Source organism: Mustela nigripes, chromosome 13, assembly GCF_022355385.1.
Source record: "Mustela nigripes isolate SB6536 chromosome 13, MUSNIG.SB6536, whole genome shotgun sequence".
In the NCBI taxonomy this organism is placed as follows: domain Eukaryota; kingdom Metazoa; phylum Chordata; class Mammalia; order Carnivora; family Mustelidae; genus Mustela; species Mustela nigripes.
In genome coordinates, this window is record NC_081569.1 from 83,212,396 (window position 1) to 83,229,950 (window position 17,555).

At 42.2% G+C, this 17,555-nt stretch overlaps 1 protein-coding gene across 1 annotated transcript; it reads right to left on the minus strand.

Annotated features, from left to right (window-relative positions):
- Positions 1-2,650: 2,650 nt before the first annotated feature.
- CFL2 (cofilin 2) lies at positions 2,651-5,180 on the minus strand. Its single transcript, XM_059373070.1, has 4 exons — positions 5,056-5,180; positions 3,672-3,979; positions 3,474-3,550; positions 2,651-3,390 (listed from the first exon to the last, which is right to left on the minus strand). The coding sequence occupies exons 1-4, from the start codon at positions 5,056-5,058 to the stop codon at positions 3,278-3,280; spliced, it is 501 nt and encodes a 166-aa protein (XP_059229053.1). The 5' UTR covers positions 5,059-5,180; the 3' UTR covers positions 2,651-3,277.
- Positions 5,181-17,555: the final 12,375 nt, after the last annotated feature.

Below are 17,555 nucleotides of genomic sequence, written 5' to 3' on the forward strand. Positions count from 1 at the left end.
AAAGCAATTTGGATGTTCTAAGGCAAAAGAAACGCCTCTTTATTGGCTGAGGTAAGATACGGAATACCTATAAATTCAAGCTGTCTGAAAAAGCAATATTCAGGGGCACCTGGGTGGCTCAGTGGGTTAAAGCCTCTGCCTTCAGCTCATGTCATGATCTCAGGGGCTCTCTGCTCAGCAGGGAGTCTCCCTCCTCCTCTCTCTGCCTGCCTCTCTGCATACTTGTGACCTCTGTCCAATAAATAAATAAATAAAAATCTTTTAAAAAAGGGAAAAAAGCAATATTCATTGGAACCTGCCTGCACATCTCTAATAGTTTAAATATTCACAGAAAAATTAATATTCATGTTTGCTTGGATCTCAAACTATTATTGAATTTACAGGCAAAAACAAGTACCTATAATGAGCAAAACGAAGTTATTTTCTCAGAGTGGCAAACCTTATGGTGCTCCCAACCCTTCTATGATTGACCATTGCTAGCATTATTCCTTAATAAGGGAACACTTAATTTTCTTCCAAAACTCATTTGCTAGATTTCATAAATTAGCTGCTATAAAAGGATCTGTATCAGAAAAACTCAAACATAAGAGGCTTTTTTTTTTTCCAATCTATTAAAAAGGCACATTAAATACACAATGCTGGCCACATTATTTTAGATGACTGAAAACAACAGCTGATGATAGCCAGTTGGGACAAATGCCAACTGTTCTCATTTGTCTGCAAATGTTAAAATTAATCACTGTAAGTTACAATTTTCAAAAAATATTGGTATCTGTAAATGAGAAAAGTGTATCAACTAAAATCCTAAAAAAGACTAAAAATAATGGTGCCTCTTTGATCTGCAACATTAGTTTTTAAAATTTTAATGTTCTGAAGTAAACACATCTCAACAGCTTTATATATTTTCATACATTTTATTTTTTTAAACATTTATAATTTTGCAAGCTAGCAGTAAAATATTGAAAGCAATATTTTACTAATTAGCACCGTATAACTTTTAAAGCTAACTGGAACATTGTTCATTGTAAATAATTGTAAAATAAAACGATCATTTCAAACGCCAAATTAGTCTCAAGTAACATGTGAACCATTAATTTTATCATTATTTTTGGCTTTATGCACAAAGATGTATTTCAAAAATGAACTTAGTTATCAGTCTGTCAATCAAACAAATTAAAGTAACACAGTTTAAAGCAATATTTGATCTCTGAAATTATTATTATATGAGGCATAGAAGCTGATAAATCAGCTTTAAAAATAAAAGATACTACATAACTTAGAGTCCCTTATTTTTTAGAATGAGAAAATGAAAAATTAAATGGTGTAAGAATTGGTTACACATATGGTTTAGTATGCCATTACTGTCATACTTTCCTTATGAGTTTAGCCTTACCAAAAAGCCATGAAAATGTCCAGGATAACTCACAGGGACAGCTGGAAGCCTGAAATAAAATGGCTCAGTGCAAAAGATCCCAAGCCATTCATATAATTTTAAAAGGAAGCCTAGACATTTAACTCCTATTTTTGTGTCCACCTGAAAAAAATCTTTTGAAAATATGGGAAAATACCTGATGACACTCAAATTACTTTCACACATTTAAAAAAAAAAAAAAGGGAGAGTTTCTGTTTCCCATTTTCTGATAAGAGCACACTCTTCAGAGCTATGGGGTTAAGTTCTAAGCCACGATTGACTGCTTACTAGCATGCCTGTTTTGCATACCAGTAGAATCGAGTCCAGTTTTGCCATTTGTGGATAACTATGACAAGATACAAAAGCATGTGTTTGCCATAAATAGCTCTGGCTAACAGCAAACTGCTCACACTGAGCAGATCAAATTCTCTATAAGGAGAGCACTCTGGACCACAGCCAAATCCCACTACTAATGCTTAAGACTGCTACATCGTTTTTTCTTTCCAATTTGAAAAATAAATTAAGAAATGATAGCTGAAATGAAAGATCCTAAACGTAAGGAGTATTAACTTTTGAAGGACATTTTATAAATTATTTTCATTACGACCAAATACGCAGTAAGAGCTTCCTGCTTCTACTACTCAATTACTTAGAAATGTAAACGTGAATTAAAAAATAACTACCCTAATTTACCCAGAGAACAAATCTGGTATTGAAGAATATTTATGTCAAAGTGCAAAAAATAACTTCTGATCTTCATATTAACATATAAGGAAATAAATAAACTAATGCTTATAAAAGTATCCCTCTGTCACAATATTTTCTATTAATTGGCTTTAGGATAGAATATTTTTTTAACTCAACAAACTGGAAAATATCATGCATGAATATTGTACAAAAAAATTCTTAAAATGACCAGTGCAAAGATTAATAATAGCTGTTTACCTTAGAAGTTGCTTCACATACCATTTTGCAAAATGTCCAAGGAAAACAAGGCAACGTTCTGTAATATGCCACAATTTTTATTGCAACGTGGCCATTATTGTGAGGGTGGGGTTTGATCTCAAAAACAATGTTCCATTTAAGGCTCTTTTATACAGAAATTGCCATCATGACTGATATTCAAAATACTTTTAGTGTTGCAAAACTTACATGGTAAACATAAACTCCTACACTTATTCAGTAGTGTACACTCAATGGAAAATGAAGAGGCATTAGTAACAGCTATTTTTTTTAAGATATGCAGGTAACAGGAATGAATACTGAGGTACTAGGATAAGTGGATGACACAGTTAACAAAACTTAATTGGCATTCCTTTGGGGGGAGCGGTGGGAGGTTAAACTCATTACAAAAAAAGTGCTTTCAATGCATAGTGTTATATCTGTGCTGCCATGTCACAAAAATAGGCTTGCCAAGGCAGGTGAGGTGTATGAATGCTTGAGCCTCACAGAACTGCAATCAAGTGCAACTATAAATAATAATACTGAATAAAGTTTACCATCTGACCAGTGGATAATACTTTCAAGGCATCCAATCAGCTTACCCTTTGCAGTATTCTAAGCTATTCACATTGACAATCACTTTCATTGTAGTGCTTGCTGCAAGGGAGGCATATAACCAGTTGTTTTGGCTAAAATATGATGGGAAGGCATTCCTTGGATTCTACATTGAAGTAACAGTATTTAAACAGTCTAATGGCAATCACTGATAGGTTGCTTACATGAATGGTATTTCCTTCATTCACTGTATTGGAAGGACCCAGTGGGAAGAGAAAGAAAACAAAACAAAACACCTAATACTATTTCAATTGATTGAGCTGGAGAAATGGAAGCTCCTTAAGATCCAGATGGCACTTGACTGTCATTTTATAAGGGTTTTCCTTCAAGTGAAACTACTACATTGCCTCCCAATTTCTCTCCAAGTGTTGAACGGTCCTTTATATCATCCAAGCCATTTACTTGCCACTCATGTTTAATACCTAAAAAGGAAAAACATTATCCCATTATCTCATTATAATTAAGAAGGAGTAATTCCTCTGCACAAAATTTTTAATGTCTGTACCTGTAAATTTCTTTTTAATGGCATCTTTAGAGCTAGCATAAATCATCTTGCTTTTTAAAGGTGCACTTTCAGGAGCCCTACAGAAAAAAAAGAAACACAATTGTTGAATTCCACTTAAAAGAAAAACAAAGGCAAAACTGACTATGTTAATAACAATCCTTGCATTTTAAAAGTACTTTTTCTTTTGTTTTTACACACCAGAATATAAATACTAGGTCTTCTTTCTTAGACTCTTTTGTTTCGTATGTGGCATCGTACAAAGCATATCGGCAATCATTCAGAGGTAGCAACTTCACAAAAGATGTGTAGGGGTCCTCTACAGTATCACCAATGTCACCCACCAAGATCTGCTTTGCTTCTTCTACAATTATTTGTCTTTTGTCATCGCTTAAACAGAAGAGAACGGCTTTCTTTCTTTTTTTGATCTCCTCTTGTGTAGAAGATTTCCTTACTTTCATATCATTAAAAACTTTGATGACTTCATCATTCACTGTAACTCCAGAAGCCTGAAATAAAAAAAGAACAGTAACTCAGAACAAGCATTTTGGTTTTAACCAAAATTACTGTTTGCCTAGAGAGGATTCACTTTAATCTGGACATCAAAAATTGCATCGTACCATGCAAGTAGTCCAATCAGATTCGCCACATTTTAATTATCAATATAAGAGATGCGCCCAAGGATTCTAACTCATCCTGCCCCATTCATCCTTTTTAAAGGGGTTTGGAGGTTGAAGTAAATGGAAGGTAGAGGAAAAGGGACAAATGCAAGCTGTCCCATCCTTGAAATGTTTCCTATTTCACTGGGTGATGTCAGAGCTTCAGGAGCAGCAGCAAAAATACCTTCTGTATTGTGTCAACTCTGCAGGCCTTAAAAAAACACTTTTGGATTTCAGTTAAAGCTTCTACTATTTTTTTCTTTAAAGTCATCCCAGCCAGTGCCGTTTCCTCATAAGGAAAGAGAATCAAGTGTGAACTCCAAACCGCCCACGGCTACAACATAATTGCCTCACAGCTCAAATGCAGACACTTCAAAACTAACGGAGCTAGTGTAAAAGCTTTTTACGGCGAAAAAGCATTTTAAAAAAGCGTTCTCACACCTCCTTAATCTCCTCTTAGGGGTTTCATTACAGGCCACCAAGACCCTTAACCGAAAGCCTTCAGCAAGGGCTTTAGAGCACGTACCAATTTGAGAGGCGAGCGCTAAGTGAAAGGAAGCCCCGCGCAAACGCGGCACGCGCGGGATCAGCCCCGCAGACCCTCCCGCGCCCCTGGCCGCAGCTCCCAAAGCCTCCACCTCTCCGGACGCCTCCTGTCCGGCTTAGGCTCTGGCCCCCGACCCCCGCCCTCCTCGCCCTCAGGGATCCGAAGAGCAGCAGGGCCCGGCCTGCCGGCGGGCGGCTAGGCCGGCCGGCTGGCTGGCTGGAGAGCGAGCAGCGGGGCCGCAGCGCTGCAGCCCCCACCTTAAAGGCCTAAATCAGGGTAAAATGGCGGCCTCGCCCCCAGGGCCCTGCAGGGCCGCGCGGGGGATTCTTGCTTCCCGCGTGCCGGCCCTCGGTGCCTGGGGGTGGCGCGCCCGCCTTACCATAGTGCCCGCGGCTGTGGCTGCGGCGGCTGCTCGGACTCCGGCTCTGTGGCACTGGTAGGAGAGGGAGGGGCGGGCGGGCAGCGGCGAGTGCGGGGCACGCCGGGAGCTGCAGCCCGAGAGGCGGAGGCGGGGGCGGGGGGGGCGGCGGCGGCGGCGGCGGCAGCGGCTGCACAGGGGGCTGCAGGCGGCGGGCGGGGCTGTCACGTGGGCACGTCCCGGGCCGGCCCTTCCGCCTCCCTGCCCCGCCCGCGTCCTCGACCTGACCCCGGCGCGCGCGCGCGTCCAGCAGGCCCGGGCTGCCGGGTGGCAGTGGGTGGGGCCCGGGGGCCTGGATGAGCCGATTCCAGCCCCGGGGCAGCATTTGTCGGCCGGCCGGGAGGGCGCTGGACTCCCGGAGGGGAGCTTCCACGTGCCTCCCCCAGGGCGCTGCTCCCGGGCTTGGGCGCCCGTGAAGGGAACCGTGCGCCAGGATGTCTTTTATTTTTCTGTGGTTTCCACGGAAAGGGGTGGATTCCAGCGTTTTGAGTTTTTTTTTTTTTAAACCCGTGTAAGAGATGGCGTGAATTGTTGAGATTTCCTTCCTCCAGTTAAATGAGGATGAATACTATAGGGGGTTACCCCAGTTGACCGAATTACTCAGCAAAAGCAAAATGATAAACAGAAGTGGAAAATGACTTTCGCGAAGTCTGTGGTGGACATAATAACAATAGGCGGGAAATTGGGTAGTAACATCCCTGGGTAGATATGAATGCTGGTAGTCCTTCCTTCATGAAGCCCCCGCTCTGACAGCTGATATCTTTTTTTTTTTTTTTTAAAGATTTAATTTATTTATTTGACAGAGAGAAATCACAAGTAGGCAGAGAGAGAGAGAGAGAAAGGGAAGCAGGCTCTCTGCTCAGCAGGGAGCCCGATGCGGGACTCGATCCCAGAACCCTGAGCCGAAGGCAGCGGCTTAACCCACTGAGCCACCCAGGCGCCCTGACAGCTGATATCTAATAAATGGACCCAAGAGTAGAGATTTCGTCCTTCTTGGCAATTACACCTCTTCTAGCAAAGCCTACATCACCGAGCCATGTGTCTTTTCTAACTAAACCTTTTTGGTACTTAAACATGTATCTACTTATCATTAAAAAAAAAAAAAAAAAAAAAAAAAAAGTCACTTGGGCTCCTGGGTGGCTCAGTCGTTTAAGCATCTTCCTTAGGCTCAGATCATGATCCCGGGTCCCGGAATGGAGTCCTATATCAAGTTCCTTACCCCTGCTCCTGATCTCACTCTCTCTCACTCATAGAAATAAACTCTTAAAAAAATATGTCACTTTATACTTCAAGGAAAAATTTCTGTGATCTATAATCTATACCTGAATAATCTATAATGAAAGAAAGATTTAATAAAGTGTTTAATTATTTTGGGCTGATTTATGCTCCCTTTTCTCCTGAATGCTTACTATTTCTATCTTTCTTCATTTGTAAAATTGATAAAATAAATTTAAAGCTCTGATAAACTTATTTTTTGAAAAAGACTTGCACTAAAAAAGTGCACTTGTTATAACCTAAAACTTCTGGGAAGAAAATAAATCTTGACACAAACTAAGTGAGAAGGGCACCACATGGGCAAGAACTTTGGGCTGGGAGCTGGTAGACTTGGGTATTAAATCTTGGCACTGCCCCTATCTCTATAACCTCAAAGGACTTTCAGCCCCACTGACAAAATAAAACAAGCTTTCATTAAACTATCTTTAAAGTCCTTTCCAGCTTTTAAATACAGTTTCCTGGTATTTACACATACCAGGAAATATACACACCCCTTGTGTGTATTTTCTTAACGGAAAGATTGACTTAGTTTAGAGACAAAATTTCCTGGTGTGTAAGCATGAATGACAAGCAAGTGGATACAGTACTTTATATTTAGGGGCGCCTGGGTGGCCCAGTGGTTAAGTGTCTGCCTTTGGCTCAGGTCATGATCCCAGCATCCTGGGATTGAGCCCCCCCACCCCAGTTGGGCGTCCAGCTCAGTGGGGAGCCTGCTTCTCCCTCTCTCACTGCTGTGTTCACTCTCTCACTATCTCTCTCTGTCAAATAAATAAATAAAATCTTTAAAAAATACCTTTTGTAGCTGGTACTTTACAATTTGTGAAACTGTTGGGAAAGAAAAACTTCTCTTTGTTCTTCAAGTTCTTCTGGCTGGTCTAAAATCAGATTGGCAAGAGACAAATTAACAGAGGAAAGTCAAATTTCATTTTGTACGTAGGGGGAATCCAAATAAACATGAGATTCCAAAGACAAGTCTGGCAAAAGGAAGTACATATGGGTTTTTTGTTTGTTTGTTTGTTTGTTTTTTTAAGATTTTATTTATTTATTTGACAAAGAGGGAGAGATCACAAGTAGGCAGAGAGGCAGGCAGAGAGAGGAGGAGGGAGACTATGCGGGGCTCTATCCCAGGACCCTGGGATCATGACCTGAGCCAAAGGTAGACGCTTAACCCACTGAGCCACCCAGGCGCCCCTGTTTTTGTTTTTTTAAAGTAAGCTCTGTGCCCAATGTGGGACTTGAACTCATAATTCTGACATCAAGAGCTGCATGCTCTATCAACTGAGCTAGCCAGGTGCCCCGAAATGGAGGCATATATGTCATCCTAAACTAAGGAGAAGGGGTAGGTAGAAGTCTGGGACTTCAAAGCGAAGGAAGACAATTCAAAGGAAGAAAAGAAAGAGTAAATGTTTGGTTAAAAAAAAAAAAATGTTTGCTGGGCCACGGAGAAACAATGGGACATAGAGAGAGCTTTGATCAAATAGGCCTTGCTGGTTTTCTGTCTGTCTGCTCTGCCTAGTTCATATTTTAATGTAGTTCTCTGTGGTGATGGCTCTGTTAACTTGAGTAGGTCTTCTGTCTAAATTCCTTTAGGCAGTTAGAAGGGAAGCGCAGAATTTCTTCCTGTGTCTTTTTTTTTTTTTCTTCCTGCCTCTTTTGGGCCTTGATTATTTTTAGGTCAAAATAATCTGCATGCCAAAGTGGCACATCTTGGGGCTACTTATTCCGAATGCCCACAAAACCTTTCGCTTTCTAGATCTCTCTTGAAGTTCCATGGAAATCATGGGGAACAGATCTCCAGTGCTCCAAACATTTGTTATATCTGGGTATCAGGCTCTCTTCTCCTTCCTCGACTCTTCCTCTCAGGTCTCCCTCCCTCCACAGCTTGAAATTTGAAGTAAAATGATTACATAGAAGCTACAACCCTGATACAGCCAAGGGCTGGGGACACAGGGACCTAGATTAGGTGTCAGAACTCCCATCAAAACTGGGGATTTCAAAGATGTTAGTCACCCCCAGCTGTGACACCAAACCCTCCCCAAACCCTAACTACCCCTCTCCACTCTCCACCTCCCACTGGCAGAGTGGATATTTTCCATACTCTAGGATTCTTTTCCTGAAGATATTTTTATCTTTGCACTTATCTTGTTGCATTGTACTAGTTTACGTGTTTCACCACCCTGCAAGGCTCTAAATTCCTTGAGGATCTGAGTCCTACTCAATCTTTGAATTTCTGGAACCTAGAATATAGTAGGGGCTCAGTAGACAGTGAAGTAACATATTTAAAGTGCTTTAGTGTTATAGAGAGAAGAAAAAGGAAGTTCTTGCAGACTGTGAGTTCTTTCCATGTGACCTTGTGATGCCGGCACTTAGAACCTCTGGTTGGTCTCAAGGCCAGTACTCCTTTTCTTCATACCTGTTATTTATAACCAGAACCTACCACCACTTGGTAAAGGGATGACATTACCAAGAATTACTGCATGAATTTGGGTCCCTGTGTAGTGGAGGGATCTGAGTGTCAGACATCATGTGTGATGTGGGAAACAAAGGCAGAAGAAAAGTTACTAACTTTCCTTACTACTTACAGCCCACTGACACGTCCTTGAAACAGCAGAGTGACCTTTCTCTAGGGACTCAGCTGCCTCACTGTTAATATTTTGCTAAGGGGAGAAGGCAATCTTAGCCCAAACCCCAGGATCCTGTAATTCTACTTTAACATACAAAAATTCCTTTGGAAACTTCCTTTGTCTCTCCCCTCCTCCCAAGATACATGTTGGCAATCATCCCCAAGCATATAACCCACTGATATACATCACAACTCAGGTTTTATTAGACACTAATAAATGCTTTTCTGGGGCACCTGGTGGCTCAGTTGGTTAAGCGTCTGCCTTCAGTTCAGATCATGATCCCAGAGTCCCAGGATCAAGCACCACATTGGGCTCCCTGCCCAGTGGGGATTCTGCTTTCCCTCTCCCCCTGCTCCTTTTCTCTTTCTCGCTCTCTCGTGCACGCACGCGCGCACACACTCTCTCCTAAATAAATAAATGAAATCTTTTTAAAAAATGACCTTTTCCTAGCAACAGGTAGCCCCTTGAAGGTCCTGGAAACCTCACTTCCAAAATTCCTTAGAGACTTAGGCTATCCCTAACCCCTACCCAACTTGAAAGTATATAATGGGCCATTCCTTATGACCCTCGGGCAGGGGGTCCTTTCTGCCCAGGGTCCTGCTTCTATGCTTTAATAAAACCACCTCTTTGCACCAAAGACATCTCAAGAATGTGTTCTTGGCCATCAGCTTCGAACCCTCACATCTTTCCTACATCGACGCTGTGGCTGCTGTAGCAAACTACCATGAATTTAGTGGCTTAAAAACAATACAAGTTTATTGCATTGCAGTTCCAGAGATCAGAAGTCAGAAGTGAGTCCTACAAGGCCAAAATCAAGATGATGGCAGCCCTACTTGCTTGTGGAGGCCACGGGACAGGAATCCATTTCCTTGCCCTTTCTGGCTTCTAGAGGCTGCCCATATTCCTTCGTTTATGGCCCCCAGGCGGCTTCGGTCATCACATCTCTGATTCTTTCCTGCCTCCCTCTTTTACTTCAGAGGACCATTGTGATGATTTTGGACCTGATGGATAATTTAGGATAATCTCCCAGATCAAATCATTAACTTAATCACCTCTGCAAAGTCTTTTTTACTATGTTAAGGTAACATAGTCATAAGTTCTGGGATTTAAGACAGGGACATCCCTTGGGGATGTTAAAAAAAAAAAAAAAAAAGAAACAAGAAGCTCCAGATGGAGTCCTTTGGCCCCCCACACCCCTGTGACAGCGAGCCAGGTCTTAATTACAGCTTCAACCTATTCCAGGAATATGCCTGGGATATCCCCCTTCACCATATGTCCTGGCCTGAAACAGGCCTTTCTTTTGCTAATAACTCCCTAGCCCCGCTTTCCTTTATAAAAACCTTCCACTTTGTACAACTCCTCAGAGCACCTCTCTACTTGCTGGAAGGATGCTGCCCGATTCATGAATCATTTAATAAAAAGCCAATTAGATCTTCAAACATCCTCGAATTTTGCTTTTTAACCGAGGCCATTACTCTGCCTCCCACACCACATCTGTTCCCTTTCGTCATTTCAAGCCCAAACAAATAACAGATGGCACAGAAGGACGCTGAACAATCCAGTTCTAGAACTCCCATCCAAGCTCTAATTTTCCATTTGCTGGACCGCACGGGGACGGCAGCAGCACACAGCATGGGGACTGAGTCAGAGGAACCTCAGAGAGGATGGCTCTGAAAGGAATCTCGGCTCTGCCACGCTGTAGTGGCACAGGCTTGGGCCATTTACTTCCCTGCTCTAAGGCTGTTTCTTCAGGTGCGAAAAGGGGAATTTGTTACCTCCTTCTCTCTGAATTACGGTGAGGATCAGGTGAGATAAAGTATGTAAACTCTTTCCAGTACAGGAATAGGATCCCTGACGGCCCTAGTTAACATGAGTGGCGTGAAGTGAGAGCATGATTTTACCAATGATGGGCTTCCCGGCAGGCTTCCCCCAAATATGCCACTTTGATGTTTTGATTATTTTAAGTAAAGTCACTTAAGAAACATCCAGTGCAAATAACACACTCCGGTCATCCTTTGTCCCCTTGAAAGCCGGAAACACAGCTCCCAAGTGAAAGGTATCCTTCTGGTACCAGGAGCAAACAAGACATCCCTATCACCAGAGATAGGGAAGTCAGAGCCAAGAAAACTGTATAAACAATCCCTGGTACTTCCTCACTGGTTTACTGCCCCCAGGTCCTGCTTCTTTGTTTTGGTAATCCCTCACACATTCATCATTTCTTTGTTTAAAAGGGATGAAAGCTGCCTGCCTTGAATTTCACATTTCTTTGAGCTCCTGTGTATGAAATTACATTTGTTTTTCTCTTGTTAACCTGTTTTATATCCATTTAATAATTAGGCCAGCCAAAGAATCTAGAAGAAGAGGAAGGAAGTCTTCCTCCCCTACACCAGCTCACAGGCAGCAGTCACGAAGCAATCCCAGGCCTCATGGGTATTGATTTGTAAGGCACAGATGAAGCTGGTTTATTCAAGATACCTTAGAAAATTGGAAAAGTAAACACCCCCTGACTCATGTTCTCCCAAGAGATAAAGCTAGTCAGATTTTCTGTGACGTGTAAAAGTTTAGAATCATTTCTCAAGTCCCGTCAGAACCAGAGAATTTGAAAGATTATGCAGAAAAATTCTCTCCTAGCCCCACTCACTGTCAAGACATGTCACGCTTAGGGGCGCCTGGGTGGCTCAGTGGTTAAGCTGCTGCCTTCGGCTCAGGTCATGATCTCAGGGTCCTGGGATCGAGTCCCGAATTGGGCTCTCTGCTCAGCAGGGAGCCTGCTTCCCTCTCTCTCTCTCTGCCTGCCTCTCAGTCTACTTGTGATCTCTCTCTGTCAAATAAATAAATAAAATCTTAAAAAAAAAAAAAAAGACGTCACGCTTAGCTCCCACAGCTACTTCCTGACAAAGACAAATGTAAGCGTAAAGATATTCGCCACTTCAAAATGTACCTTTTTGCTCACATGCCTTCTTTCTTCTGACCTATCTCTCCTAACCCACGGCTGAGCTAAAAGACTGGTAAGGAGGCAAATGAAATATTTTTCTAAATTCGAGTTGGAACTTAAAATGAGACAATAAACATAGTGGGAGATATGTGTCAGAGTCTGATCTCTGTGACTCACTCTCTGATCCACAAAACTCACTTGGGGTCTTACACATCTCGTTTCTAGTTCTTTCCAACTTAAGAACATGACCTCACAGTGAAGGAACTTAGCAGTTGATGTCACATGATGAGGTGGTGAGGTAGACTCACAGCCGTGAAGTGGAGGAAGTAGTGAAATGTTGTTCGAGATAGCTGCAAACTCTGTATTTGAGGAGGCTAGATGCAATATTTTTTAAAAATATGTTTTTTTTTTGTTTTTTTTTTTGTTTTTTTTAGAGAGAGAGAGGAGGAAGCAGGCTCCCCACTGAGCAGAGAGCCCGATGCGGGACCTGATCCCAGGACCCTGAGATCATGACCCGAGCCGAAGGCAGCGGCTTAACCCACTGAGCCACCCAGGCGCCCCTAAAAATATGTTTTAAAAAGATTTATTTATTTGAAAGAGAGAGTGAGCGAGCACGTGTGTGCTCAGAAGGGGCAGAGGGAGAACGAGGGAGGATCTCAGGCAGATCCCTCGTTGAGCACGGAGCCTGACGTAGGGCTCCATCTCACTACCCTGAGATCATGACCGAAGCTGAAAGTAAGAGCTGGATGCTTGACTGAGCGACCCAGGCACCCCTCTAGTTTCAATTTATGAACTCACAGACACATTTATCAGATCTACTATCAGTGATTTGCTTTAAATCAGATCATGAGAGTAAGTAGCAACCGGTTACCTAAATTTTACAACCCCTACAAAAGCAGCATCTGAGAAAAGAAATTTGCTAGTCATTTTTTTGAGGTGGGAATCCTTTGTTTAGCTTACTTCATTACAAAAGCTGTAGATTATTATTTTTTTAAGACTTTATTTTTAAATAATCTCCACACCCAGTTTGAGACTCAAACTTACAACCCTAAGATCAAGAGTCACGTGCTCTACTGACTGGAGCAAGCCAGATGTCCCCCAAAAGTCTTCAATCACAGAAATCATATAGACATGAAAAGCATCCCATTCGAAAACTGTATGTTAACAGACATGAATAAGAGTAGGCAACAGAACAAAAACTAAATCAAGAATGACAAAAGCTTACTCAGCCACTCATTCTTTTGTCTCATTTATCGAGCACCTCTGCTAGAAGCCGAGATTGCAGAGAGAGAAGTAATAATAATTTATTAAAAAAGTAATATTTCCCACCTGGAAGAGAATCAGTTCTGTGAAACTACAGCAAGGAAGCCAGTGTCTATGGGTTGGGCACACAAAGGAGGCCACCAGCTCAGTCTGGAGGGAGCTGGGTCCAAAGTGACAAGAGCGAATTCACTAGGCAGAAAGGAAGGGGCATGCAAAGCAGAAGGAACGGAATGTACGAAGCCATGGCTGCGTGAGTAAGGCCTAAGAAACCCCATGTAGTTTGCTGTAACTGAAGCTCCTGTTCTTTTTTTTTTTTTTTAATATTTTATTTATTTATTTGACAGAGAGAGAGATCACAAGTAGGCAGAGAGGCAGGCAGAGAGAGAGAAGGAAGCAGGCTCCCTGCTGAGCAGAGTGCCTGATGCGGGACTCGATCCCAGGACTCTGAGATCATGACCTGAGCCGAAGGCAGCGGCTTAACCCACTGAGCCACCCAGGCGCCCCTGAAGCTCCTGTTCTTGGTAGGGAAGGAAAGATGGAGTGGTAGGAGATACCAGCTCTTGTGAGCCTTGCATACGATCCTACACTGAGAATTTTATTCTGCAGGCAATGAGAAAGACAATGATTTTTTAATTGCTTTTTAATAACAGCTATATTGAGATATTATTGGCATATCATAACATTCACCCTTTCAAAGTGTACCGCTCAGTGGTTTTTAGTATATTCACATTTGTGCAACCATCACTGTTATCTAAGTCTAGAACATTTTTATGGTCCCCCCCAAAAAAACCCTACAACCATTCTGAGCAGTCACTCCACATTCCTGCCTCCCTCCAGCCCCTGGCAATCACTAATTTGGGTAGGTTTCCCTGTTGTGGGCATTGTATATGAATGCAGTCATATAATTCATAGTCTTTTGTGGCTGGCTTCTTTCACTTCAAGTAACATTTTCAAGGTTCGTCCATGTTGTACCATATGTCAGTGCTTTGTTCTTTTTTAGGGTCAAATAATACTGGGTTGCACAGGTGTACCACATTTCCTTTATCCATTCATTAATTGATGGGCCTTTCAACTATTGGCACTTTTTGGCTATTGTGAATAATGTTGCCATAAACATTAACGTGCACATTTTTGTGTGAACACATATTTATTGTCATTTCTTTGGTATGTATACCTGGGAGTGGAATTACTGGGTTGTATGGTAACTTCACATTTAACTTCTTGGGGAGCTGCCAAATTTTTCGAAAGTGGCCGCACCATTTTACAATCTCATTAACAATGTTACCATTTCTCTACATCCTTGCCCGCACTTGTTATTGTTTGTCTTTTTTATTTTGGCTATCTGAGTGAGTGTGAAGTGGTACTTCCTTGTGGTTTTATTTGCATTTCCCTCATGGCTAATGATACTGAATGTATTTTCATGTGCTTATTGGCCATTTGTATATCTTCTTTGGAGAAATGTCTGTTAATACCCTCAGTTCATTTTTAATTTTTTAAATTTTTGAAAAAGATTTTATTTCTTTATTTGAGAGAAAGAGCGAGCATGAGCAGGGGGATAGGCAGAGGGAGAGAGAAAGGGAGAAGCAGACTCTCTGCTGAGCAGGGAGCCCCATTCTGGACTTGATCTGAGGCCCCTGGGATCATGACCCTGGCTGAAGGCAGACGCTTAACTGACTGAGGCACCCAGGCGCCCCACAGTTCATTCTTTTAATTGGTTGTCTTTTGAGTTGTAAGAGTTCTTTATATACTTTGGATCCAAGTCCTTATTAGATATATGATTTACAAAAAATTTCTCATTCTGTGGGTTGCGGGTTGTCTTTTCAGTTTTTCAGTGATGTCCTTGGAAGCAGAAAACTGAAATTTTGATGAAGTCTAGTTTATCTAGTTTTTCTTTTGTGTCTTGTGCTTTTGGTGTTATATCTAAGAAACCATCACCTCGTCTATGTTTATAAAGATTTTCTCCCATTTTTACCCAAGGAGTTTTGTAATTCCAGCTTTACATGTAGATTTATGATCTATTTTGAGTTACTTTCTTATTTTTTTAAGATTTTTATTTATTTATTTGACAGAGAGAGATCAGAAATAGGCAGAGAGGCAGGCAGAGAGAGAGAGAGAGAGGAGGAAGCAGGCTCCCTGCTGAGCAGAGAGCCCAACTCGGGGCTCCATCCCAGGACCCTGAGATCATGACCTGAGCCGAAGGCAGAGGCTTAACCCACTGAGCCACCCAGGCACCCTTTGGGTTACTTTCTTACTATCATGAAATAGTATCATTGTTTTGCATGTGGATATCAAGTTGTCCCAGCACCACTTGTTGAAAAGATTATTTTTCCCTTCAATTTTTTTTTTTGAATGCCACTATAGGTATGCTAGCAATCACATTAAAAAATGCTATCGATTTTTAGATTTATAACTGCTTACTGACAAATCGAACCAGCAAGAAAGGAATTTCTCTTGTCTGTCATACCTTGATTGCATGTCTTAAAATTAATCTCTAAATAAATATATCAATAGGGACACCTGGGTGGCTCAGCTGGTTCAGCAGAGGGCCCTTGGTTTTGGCTCAGGTCATGATCTCAGGCTGTGGGGACCTGGGACTCAGCGCGGGGAGTCTGCTGGAGACTCTTTACCCCTCTACTCCTCCCCCTGCTTGTGCACTTTCTCATAAACAAACAAACAAACAAACAAACAGACTAACTCTTTAAAAATATCAATAGATTTTGTTTTGTTTTGATTTTTTGATGTTTTTAAGTATTGAGTTCCTACTATGGGCCAAGTACTGTGCTAGGCGCCAGATGTAAGGTGAAGAAAACAAAGAAGGTCCCTGCTTTCATGCAGCTTATCGTATATTGGAAAAACAGCAGGGGACTTCAGGAGGGTTTCTCATGCTGAAAAATGTTCCAAAAAAGACAGCAGCGTGAAAAAAGCAGCTCGGTCTTTTGGGGGTGGGGGAAGCCAGTGAAGCTACAACATAGCAGACAAGAAGGAGAGCACAACAAAACGAGGCTGAAGTGGTTAGGGGCGAACTATTGCAGGAGCTATAAACCAGTCCCAAACCCTGGGTTGACGCTCCCCCGGGCTGTCCCCACCAAACTCCCCGGGTGAGCTGCGGACGCTTTCTGTTTCAAGGGAAACACAGCGACATCTCTCGGACAGTGCGGGGACTTATCAGCTCGAGCTGGTTTTCACTTTGAACTTCAAATCCTGCTGTTTCTTTGGATGAGTTTTCTGCTGTTGGTGTGATAAAAAGCTACACCCTCGAGAGAATCCGTGTAGAGCAGGAAATTTAGGTGGTTGTCAGATTTGAAGGTCTGGGAGGTTCTGCAGTGCCCAGGAGGCGCTGTTAGGACATATTTATTAACTCGCTTGGACTTAACTACTTAACAAGCAGAACTGTTAGGTATTTCTTTGGGCCTAAGAGCACCTTGAAAACAAGTACTGAGATACTAAGTGCACCTTGAACAGAAAATTTAGCAACTTCTACTGATAAGGATCTTTGGGTTTTATTCCAACTGTTACAGGAAGCTATTACAAGGTTTAAAATAGGGAGAATGGTGTGGAGGCTTTAATATCTCCGAGTAAATTGTTAGGGTGCCTGGGTGGCTCAGTGGCTAAGCGGCTGCCTTTGGCTCAGATCATGATCTCAGAGTCTTGGGATCGAGTCCTACATCCAACTCCCTGCTTAGTGGGGAGTCTGCTTCTCCCTCTCCCTCTGCCTGCTGCTCCCCCTGCCTGTGCTTTCTCTTTGTCAAATAAGTAAATAAATAAATAAAAATCTTAAAAAAAAAAAAAAGAATATCAAGAAAAGAACTGATTAAAAAAGATGATAGTTAAAAAATCTATACACTAAACCTGATGATACATTATGGTTTTTTAAATTTAATTTATTTTTTACATTTCTTTTTGGTGTTCCAGAATTCATTGTTTATGCACCACACCCAGTGCTCCATGCGATACGTGCCCTCCGTAATACCCACCACCAGGCTCACCCAACATCCCACTCCCCGTTCCTCCAAAACCTTCAGATTGTTTCTCAGAGTCCACAGTCTCTCATGGTTCGTCTCCCCCTCCGGTTTCCCCCAACTCACTTCTCTCCATCTCCCCATGTCCTCCGTGTTATTCCTTATGCTCCACAAATAAGTGAGACCATATGATAATTGACTCTCTCTGCTTGACTTATTTCACTCAGCATAATTTCCTCCAGTCCCGTCCATGTTGATACAAAAGTTGGGTATTCGTCCTTTCTGATGGAGGCATAATACTCCATAGTGTATATTGACCACATCTTCTTTATCCATTCGTCCGTTGAAGGGCATCTTGGTTCTTTCCACAGTTTGGTGACCGTGGCCATGGCTGCTGTGAACATT

Bases quoted from the DNA above. Each gene is read 5' to 3' on its own strand.
- CFL2 (XM_059373070.1), bottom strand. The intron at 3,551-3,671 runs GTGTGTAAAAAC...TTTTTTCTGTAG, and splicing joins GACCTAGTATTTATATTCTG to GGCTCCTGAAAGTGCACCTT. The intron at 3,391-3,473 runs GTACAGACATTA...TTTCCTTTTTAG, and splicing joins CATTAAAAAGAAATTTACAG to GTATTAAACATGAGTGGCAA.